At 33.9% G+C, this 16,386-nt stretch overlaps 2 protein-coding genes and 1 pseudogene across 3 annotated transcripts; 1 reads left to right on the forward strand and 2 right to left on the reverse strand.

Annotated features, from left to right (window-relative positions):
* Positions 1–1,866: 1,866 nt before the first annotated feature.
* On the reverse strand, positions 1,867–2,271 carry LOC145577656 (uncharacterized). Its single transcript, XM_081635135.1, has one exon. The coding sequence runs from the start codon at positions 2,269–2,271 to the stop codon at positions 1,867–1,869; it is 405 nt and encodes a 134-aa protein (XP_081491261.1).
* LOC145589908 (pachytene checkpoint protein 2 homolog) lies at positions 2,186–10,482 on the forward strand. 2 transcript variants are annotated; one of them, XM_081646614.1, is made up of 15 exons: positions 2,186–3,072; positions 4,005–4,270; positions 4,383–4,446; positions 5,596–5,702; positions 5,787–5,854; positions 5,983–6,086; positions 6,166–6,270; positions 7,783–7,872; positions 7,955–8,030; positions 8,300–8,369; positions 8,478–8,548; positions 8,679–8,769; positions 9,603–9,730; positions 9,832–9,957; positions 10,044–10,482. In XM_081646614.1, exons 2-15 carry the CDS (start codon positions 4,069–4,071, stop codon positions 10,182–10,184), a joined length of 1,443 nt encoding a protein of 480 aa, XP_081502740.1. In that variant the 5' UTR covers positions 2,186–3,072; positions 4,005–4,068; the 3' UTR covers positions 10,185–10,482. The 2 variants fall into 2 exon arrangements, with proteins under 2 accessions (XP_081502740.1, XP_081502748.1); XM_081646622.1 differs by having other exon boundaries at positions 4,050–4,270.
* Positions 10,483–10,699: 217 nt separating this feature from the next.
* LOC145589923 (pentatricopeptide repeat-containing protein At3g48250, chloroplastic pseudogene) lies at positions 10,700–13,086 on the reverse strand (annotated as a pseudogene).
* Between the last annotated feature and the right edge of the window lie 3,300 nt (positions 13,087–16,386).

The following is a 16,386-nucleotide window of genomic DNA, read 5'->3' on the forward strand; positions in this document are numbered from 1 at the left end:
TATGCTATTATGTATTATTACTGCATCATTTACAATTATGGTTGTACGCATAATTATTGCATTATAATTTATATATATACTACTAAGTCTACACTATATCATTGTTGTCTAAGCTAAATGGCTTATATTAGTACAATACTATAAATGTATGCATATTGCATAATGCATGTGAGATGTGACAATATTGGTAAATTGTGTGTGTACATGTAGCTAGCAGTCCAAATAAATAATTTCATGTCTATCTTTTGCTTCTTATGGACTGAGGAAGTAGTAAATATATACTTCGTATGTATTATTTCGTGTTGCTATTTTTCAATTTTCATGCTTTATTATAAGAATATGCATATTTGTCCATAGACTGTAGCAATATTATTGTTAAGAGTTAAGAAGATCGATCAACACACAGGTGAGAGATGCCACGCACCTGGTTATCACATAATACCCTTATCAAATTAAAGTTTTTTGTGTGTGTGTGTGTGTGTGTGTGTGTGTGTGTGTGTGTGTGTTTAGAGAGCCACAAGGGGGTGAGAATCGATTACAAGACGTGTGTATTGTGTGGTTGTCCAATTAAGTAATTAACTACATACATATACGGAGTATCTCTTTATTTGTAGGTTTCCGTCAACAAGACGTGATGCGTGAAGGAAAAAAAGTAATTCAAAGCATTTTTTTATGTGCTTTTAGAAGAATTTGTTCTATGCAAGAATATTGGCTTTGCATATAGTATATGTTATTAGTTATATATACCTTTCCAACATTGGCATACAAGAAAAACACTAATAACAATTTTCATGGTATAGTAAAAAAAGCATCAAATGACGACATTTGCCTTATAATTGATGAAGTGCATACTTTCACTTTTGTTAGTTTCCTCATTTACGCCTAATTATGTACCTTTGCGTATGTGTGCTAAGAAGAGAACTCGCAAATGAGCTATCCGTTAATATAGCTTAATATATGAGAGAAGCCTTATTATCAAATGGAGTGAGATAGTCCACCTATTATTAATTATTGTTTTAGAATGAAGCCTTATTGTTATTTAAATTTCTTTTCTTCCTTAATAAAATGATGTAACTTAGCTTGCATATATGATATGTTATGGTCCAACACTCAAGTTGATATAAAAAGCCAAATCAAAAGATGAAAGATTTCTCTCAACTTATCTTCAAGAATCATAAACTCTTAGTGCTCTCTTAAAGAGTTAAAATCATTATGTAAGTTATATATATATATTTTTTTTTTGAAACAAATGTAAGTTATATAATCCATATCACTTATAATAATATTTACAAATTTCATAGAAGAATTTTTTAATCATAAGAATCCAGGAACTAATTTAGTTGACTACCTCAAATCAATTATTACTCCGTAAATGTTAGGTGTGGTACCAAGCCTATGCGCCAACATATCACTATATCAGTACAAATTATTGTTACCCGTCATAGTATATGTAGATGAAATTTACCCCAATATTCGCAATGATTTTAGTGATCTGCTCATACAATTTGCACTTATCATCAATATTCGCAATGATTTTAGTGATCTGCTCATACAATTTGCACTTATCATCAATTTATCATATTAGATCTTTTAGAGGATCAAATTGTACATTGCAGTTTTTGAATGGACTATATTTGAATTGTTGTGTTACAAATTTGGTGGCAAAAGTACGACAAAAGGAAGCAAAATTTAGTTCAATGTGGAGTTACGTTGATCATATGATTCATACAATAACATCACAAGAACAACCGAAAACACTAGAGATTTCGATCATCAAAGTATCATAAATTATAATTACAAAGTATCATAAAAGAATTTGGAGTACATATTAAGAAACTCCGAAATTAACTAGTTGAAAGTATTTGATTAATCAGAAATTTGAGTTTTACCATTAAATCTCCTAGAAGACATTACATTGAACAAATTCCTAAGGCTATTCTTACTCTCTTTTCTTCTCTTAAACACCCTTAATTGCTCATTTAACTTTTGCAAATCATCAAAATCATAATTCAAAACTAACCCGGTTTCCAACTTTTTCGATACAGCCACAATTTCAAAGGGATCCCAAAGAGAGTGGTTAAAATTCCATATCCCTTTACTAGCCTCTTCATCCACCTTCAACTTGTTGAAAGCTTCGACCTCGAGTTTAAACCTCGAAGGCGTGTTACGAAAGTTACGCCTTCGAGCATCGAACTCGCACGTTGCTTCCCTAGCATTGTTGGAGTGACTATGCCAAGCTTGAGCTACAGCTTTGATGATTTCAAGTTCCATTTGTTGAGTCTTATTTTTATCATCTCGTTTAATATTTTGTTTCATGGTGTTTGGTTTTTGGGCCTTGTTGATTTCACTAGGAAAGGGTAGTGTAAGGGGACCATGATATAATCTTTGGGCCAATAATAGCCTCTCATTTTAGTTATCTAAAAAAGAATGAGTGTATGACATTTGACATGGGTATTTGATGGAGAAATTTAATGAATTATTCTAATTTATTCTAATTGAAGCTTGGAAGTTGGAACCATTGAATGAATTGGGGACAGTAAATAATGGTAGTGGTTTTGTTTAATTTGGCAACTAGACTAGATGTAAGGTTTGAGCGGTATAAGGTGGATGAGAAATGTGAGATGCCGGTGCTTCAAGATGTGTTAGGTGTACTAACTAGCACTTAGTATAAAAAAGAGTGAATGTCATTGAGGATGGACCACCTTCAATTTCTTCTCGTAGATTAGTAGGTAAGGAGAGGTGTCTTAATGGTTTAAATCTTTACACGGGTCAACTACTCAACTTAGCAGACACGATTCATTAAGAGTATAGGAGGAGGGAGAAGAGCTGATCATTTTTTTGCCTAATGTAATTAGGGCGAGACTTCGGATTTTTTTTTTTTTAATGTAATTTTAGTTGATTATTTTTTGCCTAACCCGAAAAGCCCGCACGACCTGACCATTTTAGGCGGGTTTGGGCACATGATTTTTGGCCTGAAGCTTGGACCGACCTGACTCGACCCGATAAACATGCTATTTTTTAGCCGGCCTGACTCGTCCAATGATCACTTCTAGGAGAAACGAAGCCAAGGAGGTAAATAAATTCTCGCTCACAAAATGTGTCTCCAAGAATTTAGTCCTTAAAAATGTGAAATACAAATCTTAGCACTAGATCAAATATAATTACATGGTACAAATTTGATTACACTAGTACAATGTTTGTGTGTGTAGCATTAAAATTACTTTCTAGCTAAGAAATATTGGAATGGTAACTTCCTAACCTTTTTTTCCTCCTATATTCACATAGAGTTTTACTATTATATTGGTGCTCAAAATTTTTTGACACATTAGTTTTACTACTTGGAGTATTTCATTCAATTATCACATATACAAACAAATTATGTAAGAGGGAGAATTTAGGTAGGTTTTGATTTTGGATGAGTGTAAGGATAAATTGTGGATAAAAGATAGTCTTCTAATGTTAAACAAATATGAGTACTTGCAATGATTGGAAAACTAATGTGACATTGTATAAGAACTTCCTTCGTATTATTGTTATCGTATAGGCTAAGAACTTTTTGGAGGGCATTTAGCACTCTTAGCTTATTGAAGCCTATTAAAGGTTTGATAATTTTAAAAAGTTAATTTGGGTGTTTAGTAAACAAGGTATTAAATTTTTTTTTTTTTTTTTTTTTTTTTTTTTTTTTTTTTTTACCTAAAAAACTCTTTTAAATTAAGCTCATCATATGAGTTTTTTTTTTAAATAAAAAAAATGAAGCAAATAATTAGAAATGGTTAAAAATAGAGCAAGTATTTAAAAATAGAAGGAGTATGATAAAGTATAACAAAGGATAAACTCAATTATCCCACCCTAATGAATTCCCGCTCAAATTCAAAAGCAAAGAATCCCCTAAAATGCCATTCTAGGGCTTCTTCCAAAAATCATCAATTTTCAATCAATTGTTCATCCCTTTTCATTCGATTTCACTCATTTCTATCTCTTCTATACTCTGCATCATCACGTAGAATTCAATTTCGTCGTCTTCATCAATCAAAATCAACTCGTTGCAGAAACCCTAATTTCAAGAAAATGAGCTCTCCAATGGAGATTTCAATTCCTAAACCTGAATCTACTGAACCTGAAGCAGAAGCCATCAGAATCGAAAACGGCGTTGTTTTGGAGTCAAATGTTGGTTCTCCGATGATTCCAGAACAATCTACTCCAACTCCTCCCGTTGTTTCAGAATCAGCTGCTTCTCCTGCAATTGCCGACGACAAATTTCTCGTTTCAGGTCCCCTCTTTCTCTCTCGTATGTTAATTTCTGATAATTTTTTATTTTTTTTAAGCTCCAATTTTAATTTCTAAAAGTTTGGAATTTGCCCCAATTTTTGCCCTAATTTCAGTTGAAGTATGTTTGAAACCCTCCAGTACAGCTCGATCGGATGATGTCCGAACTTGCGTTGAAAGGTAATTTTTGATTTGTTTAGTAGTTCAATCAGTTTTTAAGTGGTCATACTCGTATGTTTGTATAAATGATTGTGTTTGTCAGAAGTAGCATTTTATTTGCTGGTTGATTGAATATTTGTTTCTAGCTGATCATTTAGTTGTTCTTAGCTTGTTGCCAGTCTTGTGTATCGAGTGATTGCGATGTTTTAGGTGCATTGTGCTATATATTGTATGAGTTTGAAAGGGAATTGGTTTTGCCTATAGCCGATTGCCTATGTTGCCTTGAGATAGACAATGGTACAATTATGAATACGATGCCAACACGAAGAACTTCTAATCTAAAATTTGTAGGCGCATAATATGTGTCCATGGGCCAGACTTGTGTCCGTGGTTGAGTAGCAGGTTCATGACTCACCACCTTCCAGGATTACCTGTGTGGTCGTCTACATATTCGACAATAACTTGAAAATACAATATGTTGCCCTGGCTTTTTATTTATGCATGTATGGATTGATGTAAATATGTATCTAGTTTCTTTTTGACACAAATGATTGAGTGAGAGGGGAGGGAGGCTATGAAAGGGAACAGCTATACTTAGTAAACATTTTCCAACTTCTGGTTTGGTATCCCATAATGAAATTCTTTTACTAGAAAAACCCCCCAAGGACATTTAGCTATTTAATTAGTGTAGTAGACAATACACTGGTTCTAGACAAAATGGACTTACTCTCTTTATCTAGGATTAAGAGTCACATTATCCCAACATGCCAACATCTCATCATCAGACACATCACACTTGTATCAATATTACTAAAAGACCTGATAAAATAGTTGGACCATATATCCCACAATGCTTTCGAATAGTGTATATCCCACAATGCTTGTTCTTATTTAGGGTTTAATTGTAAATCAATAGCAAGCCATGACTAGTTTTAAAATGTGACAACTTTTTTCAAAACATCTTGAAATAGTATGTTATGTTGCTATTATTTTTAGACATATGGAGCAGTTTTCTTCTAATAGTATTAGACATTCTTGTTTTTTAATTTGGGAAAAGATCATAGAAAACCCTATGCTGAATAATTGACCTTCATATTTTAAAACTTCCAAATTCTTGTGAGGGAGTTTCTTAAGCTTGTTCTTGATATTTTTTATTATGTTTATTTTCAGAATGCTAGAGACAAGAAGTTTGAGTTATAGCAATGGTCCTGTTCCTGTACCTAACAATGACCAATATCTATTAGAAAATGTGCAAAGTATATGTATATGCGATACAGGTAAGCTTCTTTTGAAATATATATTGTGTTGCCTCAACTTAGTTGATAATTCTGATAAATTAGATGTTTTTCCTTGTCTTGCAGATGAATGGGTGAAGAACGGTGAAGTTCTTTTATTCTGGCAGGTCAAGCCACTTGTGCATGTGTATCAGGTACTTGCTTTATAGTTATACTTAGCTGGCCTAGTCTTACATGTTTATATGCTTCTATTGAATCTATTCTAACTGATTCTTATAGATTGATGATTCTGTTTTGATATGTGACCTTGTGTTTTTACTAGCTTAGTGAGGAAGGGCCTTGCGAGGAATTAGGAGGAGATGGTCAACATTCCAGTTTTAATGAATGGGCTCTTCCAGCTAAGGAGTTTGATGGAATGTGGGAAAGGTGTGTAGGTCTTTTCCCCCCTTGATTTTTTTTTTTATTTTTTAAATGAATTATAACAATATGACTGTTGCATCTGCAGCTTGATCTTCGAATCTGGACTAAAGGAAAGATTATTGCGGTATGCAGCGAGTGCATTGCTTTTTAGTGAAAAGGGTGTTAATCCATTCCTTGTGTCTTGGAATCGGTAATGTAGCATGAATCCCATCAAGTTATACCATATATATTCATTTTCATACATTGTCTGCAATCTGATATTCCCAGTTGAATGCGTTAATAGGCTTTTGTTTTCTGTTTCACACTACTTCCAGATACTCTCTTTATCATATACTTTTTTTTTTTACCCCCCCCCCCCCCCCCGGATCATTAGAGCTGTTAACCTTTTTATGGAAGAATTCTACGCTTTGTTCCTCCTGAAGTTCTTTTGTTTAATTTTAATTTTCCCCTTTTGGATGTTAAGTGGGTTCCTCTTGAAAGCAGTGATGGTCCTTGAGATAAGGTAATAAATTATCATCAGAAAAAGTTTAAATTACACTTTTCTAAAAGAAAAGACGATAGGTTCTCTAGTTGTAGTTACTCCCCTGGATCAGTTGCTCCCAGAACTGACAACACTAACTTGCTTAAACTTCCATCAATGGTCAGTCTTTTCACCAGCCGGGAGGCACCATAGTAAAATGATGCTCTGCTTCTTATTGCTAATTTGCTTAAGTTATAAGCTTGCAATAACTGCTTATAAGTGAGCTCATTTGCTAACATTCAAGTTACGGAGTTCAGTGTCCATGGCTCGATACTTAAGCAGGTATATCTTAATCACTGAACTAATTTGGCAACTATACAGGCTTGCGAAGTGCAATGAACTAAATGTGTGTCAAATACTGAAAAGTGCGTTCTTCAGATTAGTGATACAACACTTACAAAGTATTACTTAATTCTTAGAAAATCCAGAAGAGAAGAAGTTCTCTGTATGCTATAGAAAGTAGGCCCAATATGCTTGAACTTGTATTACCTGTCCTTTATTATTATCGGTTTATCATAAGCTTTAAAGATAAGGCATAGTCTTGAGAAATTGCACTTGTGCTTCAGAAGTCACTCATCTGTTAAAACCTATAATTCCAACTTCCACTTGTATTGATGTCAATTGTCCTGAAACAATACTTTTAAACTACATTCACTTCATCTTTTTTTGAGCTGGAATTACATTTCTGTATTATACTTTGATAATAGCAACATGGATGTCATGCATTATTACTAGCACAATAGTCCTGTGTATATCTTGACCATGATTTAAATTTTAAAGCTCCATTGTGGTTAGAGGCCAAATTTTAAATTTTGCAGCTTACCTTTTATTTGGATAGGAATTAGGGAAGTAAAAGGAAGGAGAGGAATAAGAGAGGAAGATGAGAAGGGGGAAGAGGTGACCTTTCATGTTCCTTCCCATTCTTTCCTACATTAAAAAGATTTGTTTCATTAAAGGAGAAGGAAAATGGATCCCTCCCGTTCCCATGCCCTCCCTTCCTTCACCCCCTAATTCATTCAAACTAGGGAAGATGATTACCTCAATTTCACTTTCAACCCTTTTTTTTTCCATATTATTCTATCCTAACACACTGTTAGAGCTATCTGAGATAGCTAGGTGAAACAGCTCTATTTGACTTCCTTTTTTTCTTCTGTTGAGTCTTGAGTATCGTTTTCTATGCAGAATCATTCTTCTACATGGACCTCCAGGTACTGGTAAAACATCATTATGTAAAGCATTGGCTCAGAAACTATCAATACGATTCAGTTCCAGGTTTGGATGTGTTATGCTAACTATATTACTTGACTTAACATCAAGTTTCTTTACCTAATAATTTCTCTTCATACAAAATCAGATATCCACAGTCCCAGTTGATTGAAGTTAATGCTCATTCTTTGTTCAGCAAATGGTTTTCAGAAAGTGGCAAATTGGTATGTGCTTTCAGAAAGCGTGATCTTATCCCAATTACTCATTTCTTTCAGCTCTTAAAAAAATTCTATTATGCTTATAGAAGATTGCCTCATTGCCTTCATAGATTTTAATTTCAAATGCAACTTACTTCCATTCTATCTGATTGACATGTACTGGTTCAGCTTCAGTTATTGCGACAGTTTTACATGGCTTTTTATTTTGTATGCTGTTTAAAATACTGGTTTATAATTTGGCATATAATACTGACTGAGATGTCTACTTATGATAGGTTGCAAAGCTGTTCCAAAGTATTCAAGAAATGGTTGAGGATGAAAGCAATCTAGTGTTTGTTTTAATTGGTGAGTGTTGGTTTTCCACTAATGAAATAAAATAAAGAAGGCAAAAGGAGAGAAATAAAATAAACAGATCAAATCAGTTTATATTGATCTGTTTTCCTGATGTTGCAGATGAAGTTGAAAGTCTTGCAGCTGCTAGAAATGCTGCCTTGTCTGGTTCTGAGCCCTCTGATTCTATTAGGGTATCTTGTATTTTGCTGCTCAGTTTTTATTTACTTTTTTTTTTTCAAAATTTGGAACTTCATCTTAGAATGATTTAAATTGTCTAATTGACTGCCCTGGAAAACTATTAATCCATAAATGGCGTCTCAGGTTGTGAATGCTCTACTTACTCAGTTGGACAAATTGAAAAGCTCGCCAAATGTTATAATTATGACAACATCCAATATTACAGCAGCTATAGGTACGCATATACTGTAGTTCAGAGTCTGTGTCTTGTTTTTGTTCTTGGGGATGGCTTCTAGAATATATTCCAGTATCTTAAAATCAGATACTAGCATCATCTGGCTGCCTGTTATGATGTTTGGACAAATATTTTGATCAAGCTTCCAAACGGACGACTGAGCATACCAGTTTGGCCCATGCATCTAGGAAGAAACTCTCTCCGGATATCTTATGCTATGCCTTTGCAGTTTTACAAGCCTGAGAAGAAACCATGAAATGGTTGGAAAGTGCTTCAATGCACATATAAGAAAAGACCACTGCCAAGTTCAAAAACAGTAACACTTTAAAGTCTTAAATTGGTATTTTAATACATCGTTTTTAATTATCTATGGAATGTCTCATATGTACATTCCATGTAAGGTACATCAACTCTCAAGAATGTGGTTTTCTACAGTGATTTTCTTTACCATTTATTACATCCTTTATAGGTGGTAATAAGTTGGTATGAAATTCCACGAAGAATTTATGTACTTGACAGGAAATGCATTTCCAGAGAACTTCACGCCAGAAACATCATATATATATTTGAACTCCTTATCTGGACCTCTATTTATGACATTTTACCATTTGAGCCATTTACTGCAGTCGACAGTCTCATTTCCAAGGGAACTGCACACATTCTATATATTTCAGAAGCTTAACTTTCTTCTTTCTTGGTCTAAGGCTCACCATACTTATTTGTTTGATTGTGTACTAGGCTACTAGGTGTACCGTGTGTAAATTGTGCTCTCTTTACCCTCATTCAAATTTTTAGAACATTCAGTTCAGTGTATTTGCTTTCTGGCTTTGCAGATATTGCTTTTGTTGACAGGGCAGATATCAAAGCCTATGTGGGTCCTCCAACCCTGCAAGCACGATATGAAATACTAAGATCCTGCGTTCAAGAGCTTCTAAGAAGTGGAATACTAAAAAAAATTCAGGTGTTTGTTCTCTGTCTTCTACTTTCATCCTTACTCCATTTGCATTCCATCCTCCATACTATAAGTTGTATCTTACTTTTGTGACTATTATGTAAATGTAGGATAAGCCCCTCGATATCCTGACTTTTCCTAGTCTCAAGGAAAAGTTGCTGTCAAGTGAAATGCAAGAGGCTGGAGCTTCATTGACATTGTCTAGGCAATTGCTTGAAGTTGCAGAAGCATGCGATGTAAGTACATATTATCTATGTTTTGTATGGGTTGATTTTATATACTTTCTTCTAAAGGTATATAACTTAGTTATCTTGTTGTACAGGGATTGAGTGGAAGATCGTTACGAAAGCTTCCATTTTTGACGCATGCTGCTACAGCCCATACATTCAACTGTGATCCCAGCAAGTTTTTGTGCACAATGATTGATACAGCCAAAAGAGAGTGTTCTGAGAGACCAGACTGAATTTTGAAGTATTCAACTATTAATTGTATCAGAATCTTATGTTGTACCAAGGTGAAAAAACAAGGAGGGATTGGAGGTGTAGGGGTCTTATTATTGAATTTTCAAATTCACTGTAGTTTCTCACAATCTCACCTAACCTTATTCTTTGAAAATGTGAGGAATTGGTCAGATAGAATTGTACAGTATTGGATCATGCATACGAAAATTAGGAGTTTAGGAAGTTTGGTGCACATGATCCTCTGTTGATAACTTGAATCTCTAATTTGGTTGACTTTATTTATTTATTTTTAAAGGAGAATGATCTTGAGTCTTGACTACGCTTTAACCAACCTTTACAGTTTTTTCAGTGGGCAGGTTATATGGTATAAGAAAAGGTTTTTCAAATACATTGATTATATGAAAGTATGAAGCAAAGGAGCTTCAAGTGGAATGTTTAAAAATGCACAGAATAGTAGCATACTAGCAATCTAACATGACTATTAATCAGTGCTTAATACTCCTATAACTTGTGAAGCTGTCAACAGTATTCATACAGAAAAAATCGCTCATTGCGCAAAAAAACTCATCATCTGTTAAATTCTTCAGTACAAACATGTAAACATTCATTGACAAGTCTTCCTGCTATAAACCTATAATGGGAAAAGGAAATGTTCTTCCACAACAATGTAAAAGGCAACAAGACATCCAAAGTGACATTAAAGTCATCCAATCTAGGCCACGCGAATCCTGGAGCATTTTATTCAGTTCCAGAGATATATATCAAACCATCAAATTCCAGCTTGATAGTATACAGCATGATGCTAAAGGGAATTAAACACTCTCCAAATCCAGTCACTAGACTTCCAAGAAGGCTCATTTATAACTAGTGGTTGAAGACGTACATTCTACACAAAGAACAGCTGTTTTTGTTCTGATACCCACTGCCTTAACTAGGAGAGTTAATTGAAGGCTTGGAGCCAAACAATTTTTTAATTATCCTATGTCTGCGAACATGAGAAGGGCTATTGTAAAGCAGATCCTTGGCCTCAGAATGTCTACCTATGTTAAAGAAAGATGTAATGATATTTAAATAAGCTTCAGTGGATGGAAGACCATTCATAGGCACTGCTTCTAAGAGCTTCTTAGCATCCTCCACAGTTCCAGATTTGGAGATATGCGCAGTAAATGGTTCAGGATAAGGAGGATATCCTTGCTGCTTCATCATACTAAGAAGGTTGAATGCTTCGTTAAGTTTACCATCTTGTGCTAGCTTCTCAATCATCAGTTTATATGTAGCCTGCCAAGGTTTTATGCAAGCCTTGTTGACCATCTCAACAAGAAATTTATAAGCACCAAGCAACTTATCTTGAGAGAGGAATCCATCTATCAGCACCTCCAACAAATCAGCATCAGGATCAAGGTTTCTTTCGGGCATCTGTGCAAAGCATGACAATGCCTCATTCAATTGACCTGCTATACAATAACCTTGGATCAATATGGTCCAAGTTTTTATATCGGGAACACATCCCTCAGCTTCCATTTGGTTTAGCACCTTAACAGCATCTTCAAACCTTTTCAATCTACAGAGGCCAAAAACTTCTTGGCTATAAGTAATATTGTCAGGCTTGAAACCAGCATTCCTCATGTCTTCCACAACCTTCTTTGCTTCATCAAATCGCCCAGCTTTACATAAAGATCTATGCAAACCGTCGTATAAAGCTTTAGTATGGGTGTTTCCAGCTCCCACATACTTGTTAACAACCCTATTTACCAATTCAATATCTGGATCAAGTTCATGGGCAAGCATCTTCAAAAGCCAATTACACTCGGTCTCTGTTGGCTTGTATGGACCATCCATCATGAGCTCAAACAGCTTAACAGCATGTTCCTTACCAAGACACCTTGCAAGCTTTACATAATTATCTATCTCATACCCCTTACTTCTCATTTTCGTCACCAGGTTCCAAAACTCATCCATCAATCCACCTAGAGCTAAAACCCTGGCCATCCTGCTGTATGTTACACTATTATGCTCAAATTTCCGGCTACTCGCAATCCACTCAAAAAACTTTAAAGCCTTCAATGGTTCTTCCTTCAAATTCCATACCACTCTAAACACAACATTCTCCGCTAACGGAAAACCAAGCTTCATTAACTTACTCTCCACCCCCTCATTCCACTCAGATCCCATAATTACCTCAACAACACCCTTAACAGCATCATTCTCACCATTATCCTCGCGCATCTTTTCGAAAAACTTGGTCCATACTCCTGCCTCAGTAACCAAATTTTCTCGTTCTAAAGCCCCATTAACAGCACCATAAATATGTTTATCAATGCAAAACCCCTTTTCCTTCATTTCCTCGGCAACATCCCAGAAATCCTTCAAAAACTCTCTACTAGCCAAAGTCTTAAGCAATATAGTACTAGGAACATAACGGGGCTCAAACCCTTTTTTATCTCGCACCCATTTGTAAAAATCTAAAGACTTTTTAGGGTTTCGATTCAATTTCTTCAAAACATAAACTACAGATTCATGGTTCACTCTAGGGTTTAACTTTCCCAATTCAATCTCAAATTCTTCTGACCAATCTTTGGAAAAAATTAGGTTAATCAAAGAATCTGGGGTTGTAGAAAAGTATAAACTTTGATGGGAATTGGGGGAAATATTGCTAAAATGTGGATTTCTAGAGAAAGTAGGAGATTGAGTAAAGTGAGAAAAATGAGTCACCTGATTCAATCTGAGCGAGTGAAGTCCTGATTGCCGAGTTGAAGAAAGCGAGTTGACGAGTATAGAAGATAAACGGAGTAATTTAGCTCTGTTCATGGCTGGAAATAAATTGGGAAAGAGGGAAAATGGAGGTTTTAGCAGGGTTTATGAGTTGGTGTTTTTCTGAGTTGAATCGCTGGAATTTTGAGAAATGCAAATTAGGTTGTTTGTTTGTTTGGGCTGCAATCAGTTGGACTCTCTGGTTAAGGCCTAGTTCAGGTTCATCTGATCTGATTTTCAGATTGGACCTAAATTGTTAACAAATTTGTATATATGAATGTATTCAATTTTCAAATATCAAGTTATCTTAGGTTTTTATTATTATGAAATTAAACATATTTAACGTTATACTGACGTAGATGGAAGAATAAGATTTGATTTGGCCTAGTATGATTTGAACTGACTTGAAGCGTTTTGAAGTCACGAGGATGATATTATCTGATTCATTTGATTGTATTCAAAATATTGATAATTTTTGCCTACTTGCATAATTTTTCACCACCGAAACAATCTCACAATAATCCATCAGACCCGGAAAGGAAGGAGGTCAAGGTGCTTCCCATGTACCCAATGACACTCCGTAAGGCCGTTAATCTTTCACCTTGCTTTAAATAATTGATTTGGTAGTTTACCTAGCTACTACACATGCATTCTTTCATTAACTCAGAGCCTTCACAAGCCTTTATGTGACTAACTAGTTGCCATATATGGTTCCAAAAAAATATTTTTTAGTCCTAGGATGCAATTTCTGCATTCTAAAAGTTTTCACCTTTAAAACCTAAACCTACGAAATATGTTCAATTTCGTGAATTATAGCCTTTAAATTTTAACAAAATTTTACATCGAGGTGATTTTTTGGGTTCACAAAGGGCTCTGGGAGGCGTACCTAGTGCCCATAACCATCTAATTCATGCCTTGGCTCACCAATCAGTATCATGTCTATCTTAAGAAGCCTTAGCTTCACTTGGCCTTGTGTTGTCTTGCCTTCTTCAACTAACCTTGCATTGTTTTACTATGGTTTAAGCTAAGCTAAGACGCTACCATCAATTGCCCATTAATAATCTCAAAAAGAAAAACACAATATTGTAAACATAAAAACAAACAAATAAAGAATCTCTACAGAAACAAAGGTTTAAGCTTTAATTTCTACCGGTAATAACCAAACAAAGCCCTTTCACAACTTACGTGTAAACAGTAGTTAGTTTATCAAGCTTTACAGAACAAGTATAAATTTTCGACTTATCTTGAAATTTCACATAATATTTTTTCAATTTCAATTACACGGTCATTCAAACTTTTTTTTCTCTTGTATTTGTATTTTTTTTTCTCATTTATTTATTTAATAAAAAGTTTAGGTCAAGTTCTTTTCCCATCTTTCTTGTAATCATATCGTATGGACCTCTTTACTCTTAACCCTTAACAACCACTAGATTACATATGATTAAAGAGTTGCTAAAGTCAACACGACTTATATAACATTAATATAAAATTAAAATATGGAGGAAGTAATACAGTAATTAGTTTAATTTGTCAAACGGAGTTCCAATAGAAACTCCAAACACATATATATTGATCATATTCATATCTAAATCTTTTTTAGACGAATCATATTAATTTGGAGGCAAACAGTTATCATTGTTCAATTTGCCTCTACTTTAAACGGCAATCATCTTTTATGGCCTATATTAACGTAGTCAATTTTTGTAATTTACTCAAAAATCATGAGATTTAAACTTTTAGCTAATTGTCGTCAACTGAAGGCATGATATGCTAATTATTATCTTTGCCCTTTGCTTTAGCTGACAAAAAGGCTAGATTAATATCGTTAGTACTTAATAAATGGACCATTATTTATTTATTTTATTTTTTAAAAATGAGATTAAAGTTGCTTTAATACTAATATTTGCTCATTTGCTGTAAGTCATAATGTCAAATTTTGACCCTAATGAACGAATAAAGGTACTTTACTATCTTTAGTATGAGCAATTGACTTAAGTTTAATATGTGACGGGTACTAGTGCAACACATGCATTGTCACGATAATCTACCCTACAACCCTACTACATTGTCAATCAATTAATCACCAATTCACCCTGTTTAAGATGGGATTAAAAAGTAATGCAAAAGTTATTAGGAAGTTTCAATTAATTATACTTCCTACGTCCCTTAATTAGATTCATACTTCTCTCTATTATGTGAGAAATAAATGCAAGATGTAGGAATCTAATTAAGGGACGGAGGAAGTATTGTAATTTAATTTAAATCCATTTCTGTTTTGCTTATGTTAAGTTTTATGTTATGATGGAATAATTATTTATTTTTACAAATTCTAATTAAAGTGAAATTTTTACAAAGATAAAATCATACCCCATAATGTATAAATTGTAAAATGATGAAAGTACATTTGATCATAACAATTAGGAAGTAGAATTTTATGTTTTAAATCAAATGTAATTTATTTATTTATTTTATTTTTTTTTGGAAGGAGTTTGTTATTTGTTTTGTACCCTTTTATATACTAATCAAGTGAAATCTAGAATATCTCAATTCATGTTAAGCTCATCATAAGTTGCAAAATAAACATTATTCGAATACTAATTTCATCAACATATCCTTCACAATTTTGTACCAAAACTCAAGATACATTTGTTTGATTTTAATTTTTTTTTTTTTATAATTAAAATAAAAAATGGTCCAAGAAATCAAACATTAACTTGGGAAAAGTTGAACAAATTTGTATAATTCTATAAAAATGAACCGACCAAAAGCAAAGTTATGCAAGAATCAAAAGATTTACAACCCCAATTGAAATAAAGTCCCTTTATTTTTAAGAAGAGTTCCAGCTTTAGGGCACCACCATATAAACAAAAGGCCAAAAAATTAAAAAAAATTTCCCCTAAATCTCCACTATTGTACACATTATCTATCCCTTTCAGATTAATTTCTAACCCCTTTTTTTTAACCCAAAGTTTGAAAAAAAGTGAATTTTTTTTTTTTGCATGCGGAGAATATAAAGATTTGTGGGGAGGTCTCTTTGTTTGTTGGAAAAGTCTCAATCTATTATAACTTCATGTCTTACTATGCGTGCTTCTCAATTTTTCTTTTTTACTGCATGCTTAACTTCCATTATATTACATTAAATTAATTACCCTCATTTTCTATATATATGCCCTCATTTTATTACATTGTCATTATATTATATGTTCTATATATATTACATTCTTTACATACACTACCTTATTGTAAAAATGTTTGTCTTGACATTGTTGCTCCATGATGAACAAATGGATAGAAGAAGTCTTCGTCATCAACATCATCACCACCATCATCATCATCAGAAGCTTCTTCTACGATCAATCACGAGTCGATGATCGAGCCAATGGATGATGAATCTATATGCAAGGGGAATTAAGCACTCCTGGTCCGAATTCTGAATCTAATCATCAACTACTA

This window comes from Chenopodium album, chromosome 2 (genome assembly GCF_948465745.1).
Source record: "Chenopodium album chromosome 2, dcCheAlbu1.1, whole genome shotgun sequence".
Lineage (NCBI taxonomy): Eukaryota > Viridiplantae > Streptophyta > Magnoliopsida > Caryophyllales > Amaranthaceae > Chenopodium > Chenopodium album.

Excerpts from the sequence above, each read along its gene's own strand:
- LOC145577656 (XM_081635135.1), bottom strand. The coding sequence starts at position 2,271 with ATGGAACTTGAAATCATCAAAGCTGTAGCTCAAGCTTGGCATAGTCAC.
- LOC145589908 (XM_081646614.1), top strand. The coding sequence starts at position 4,069 with ATGAGCTCTCCAATGGAGATTTCAATTCCTAAACCTGAATCTACTGAA. Across the intron at positions 4,447-5,595 it reads GTCCGAACTTGCGTTGAAAG|AATGCTAGAGACAAGAAGTT; the intron begins GTAATTTTTGAT and ends GTTTATTTTCAG. Across the intron at positions 7,873-7,954 it reads TCAATACGATTCAGTTCCAG|ATATCCACAGTCCCAGTTGA; the intron begins GTTTGGATGTGT and ends ATACAAAATCAG.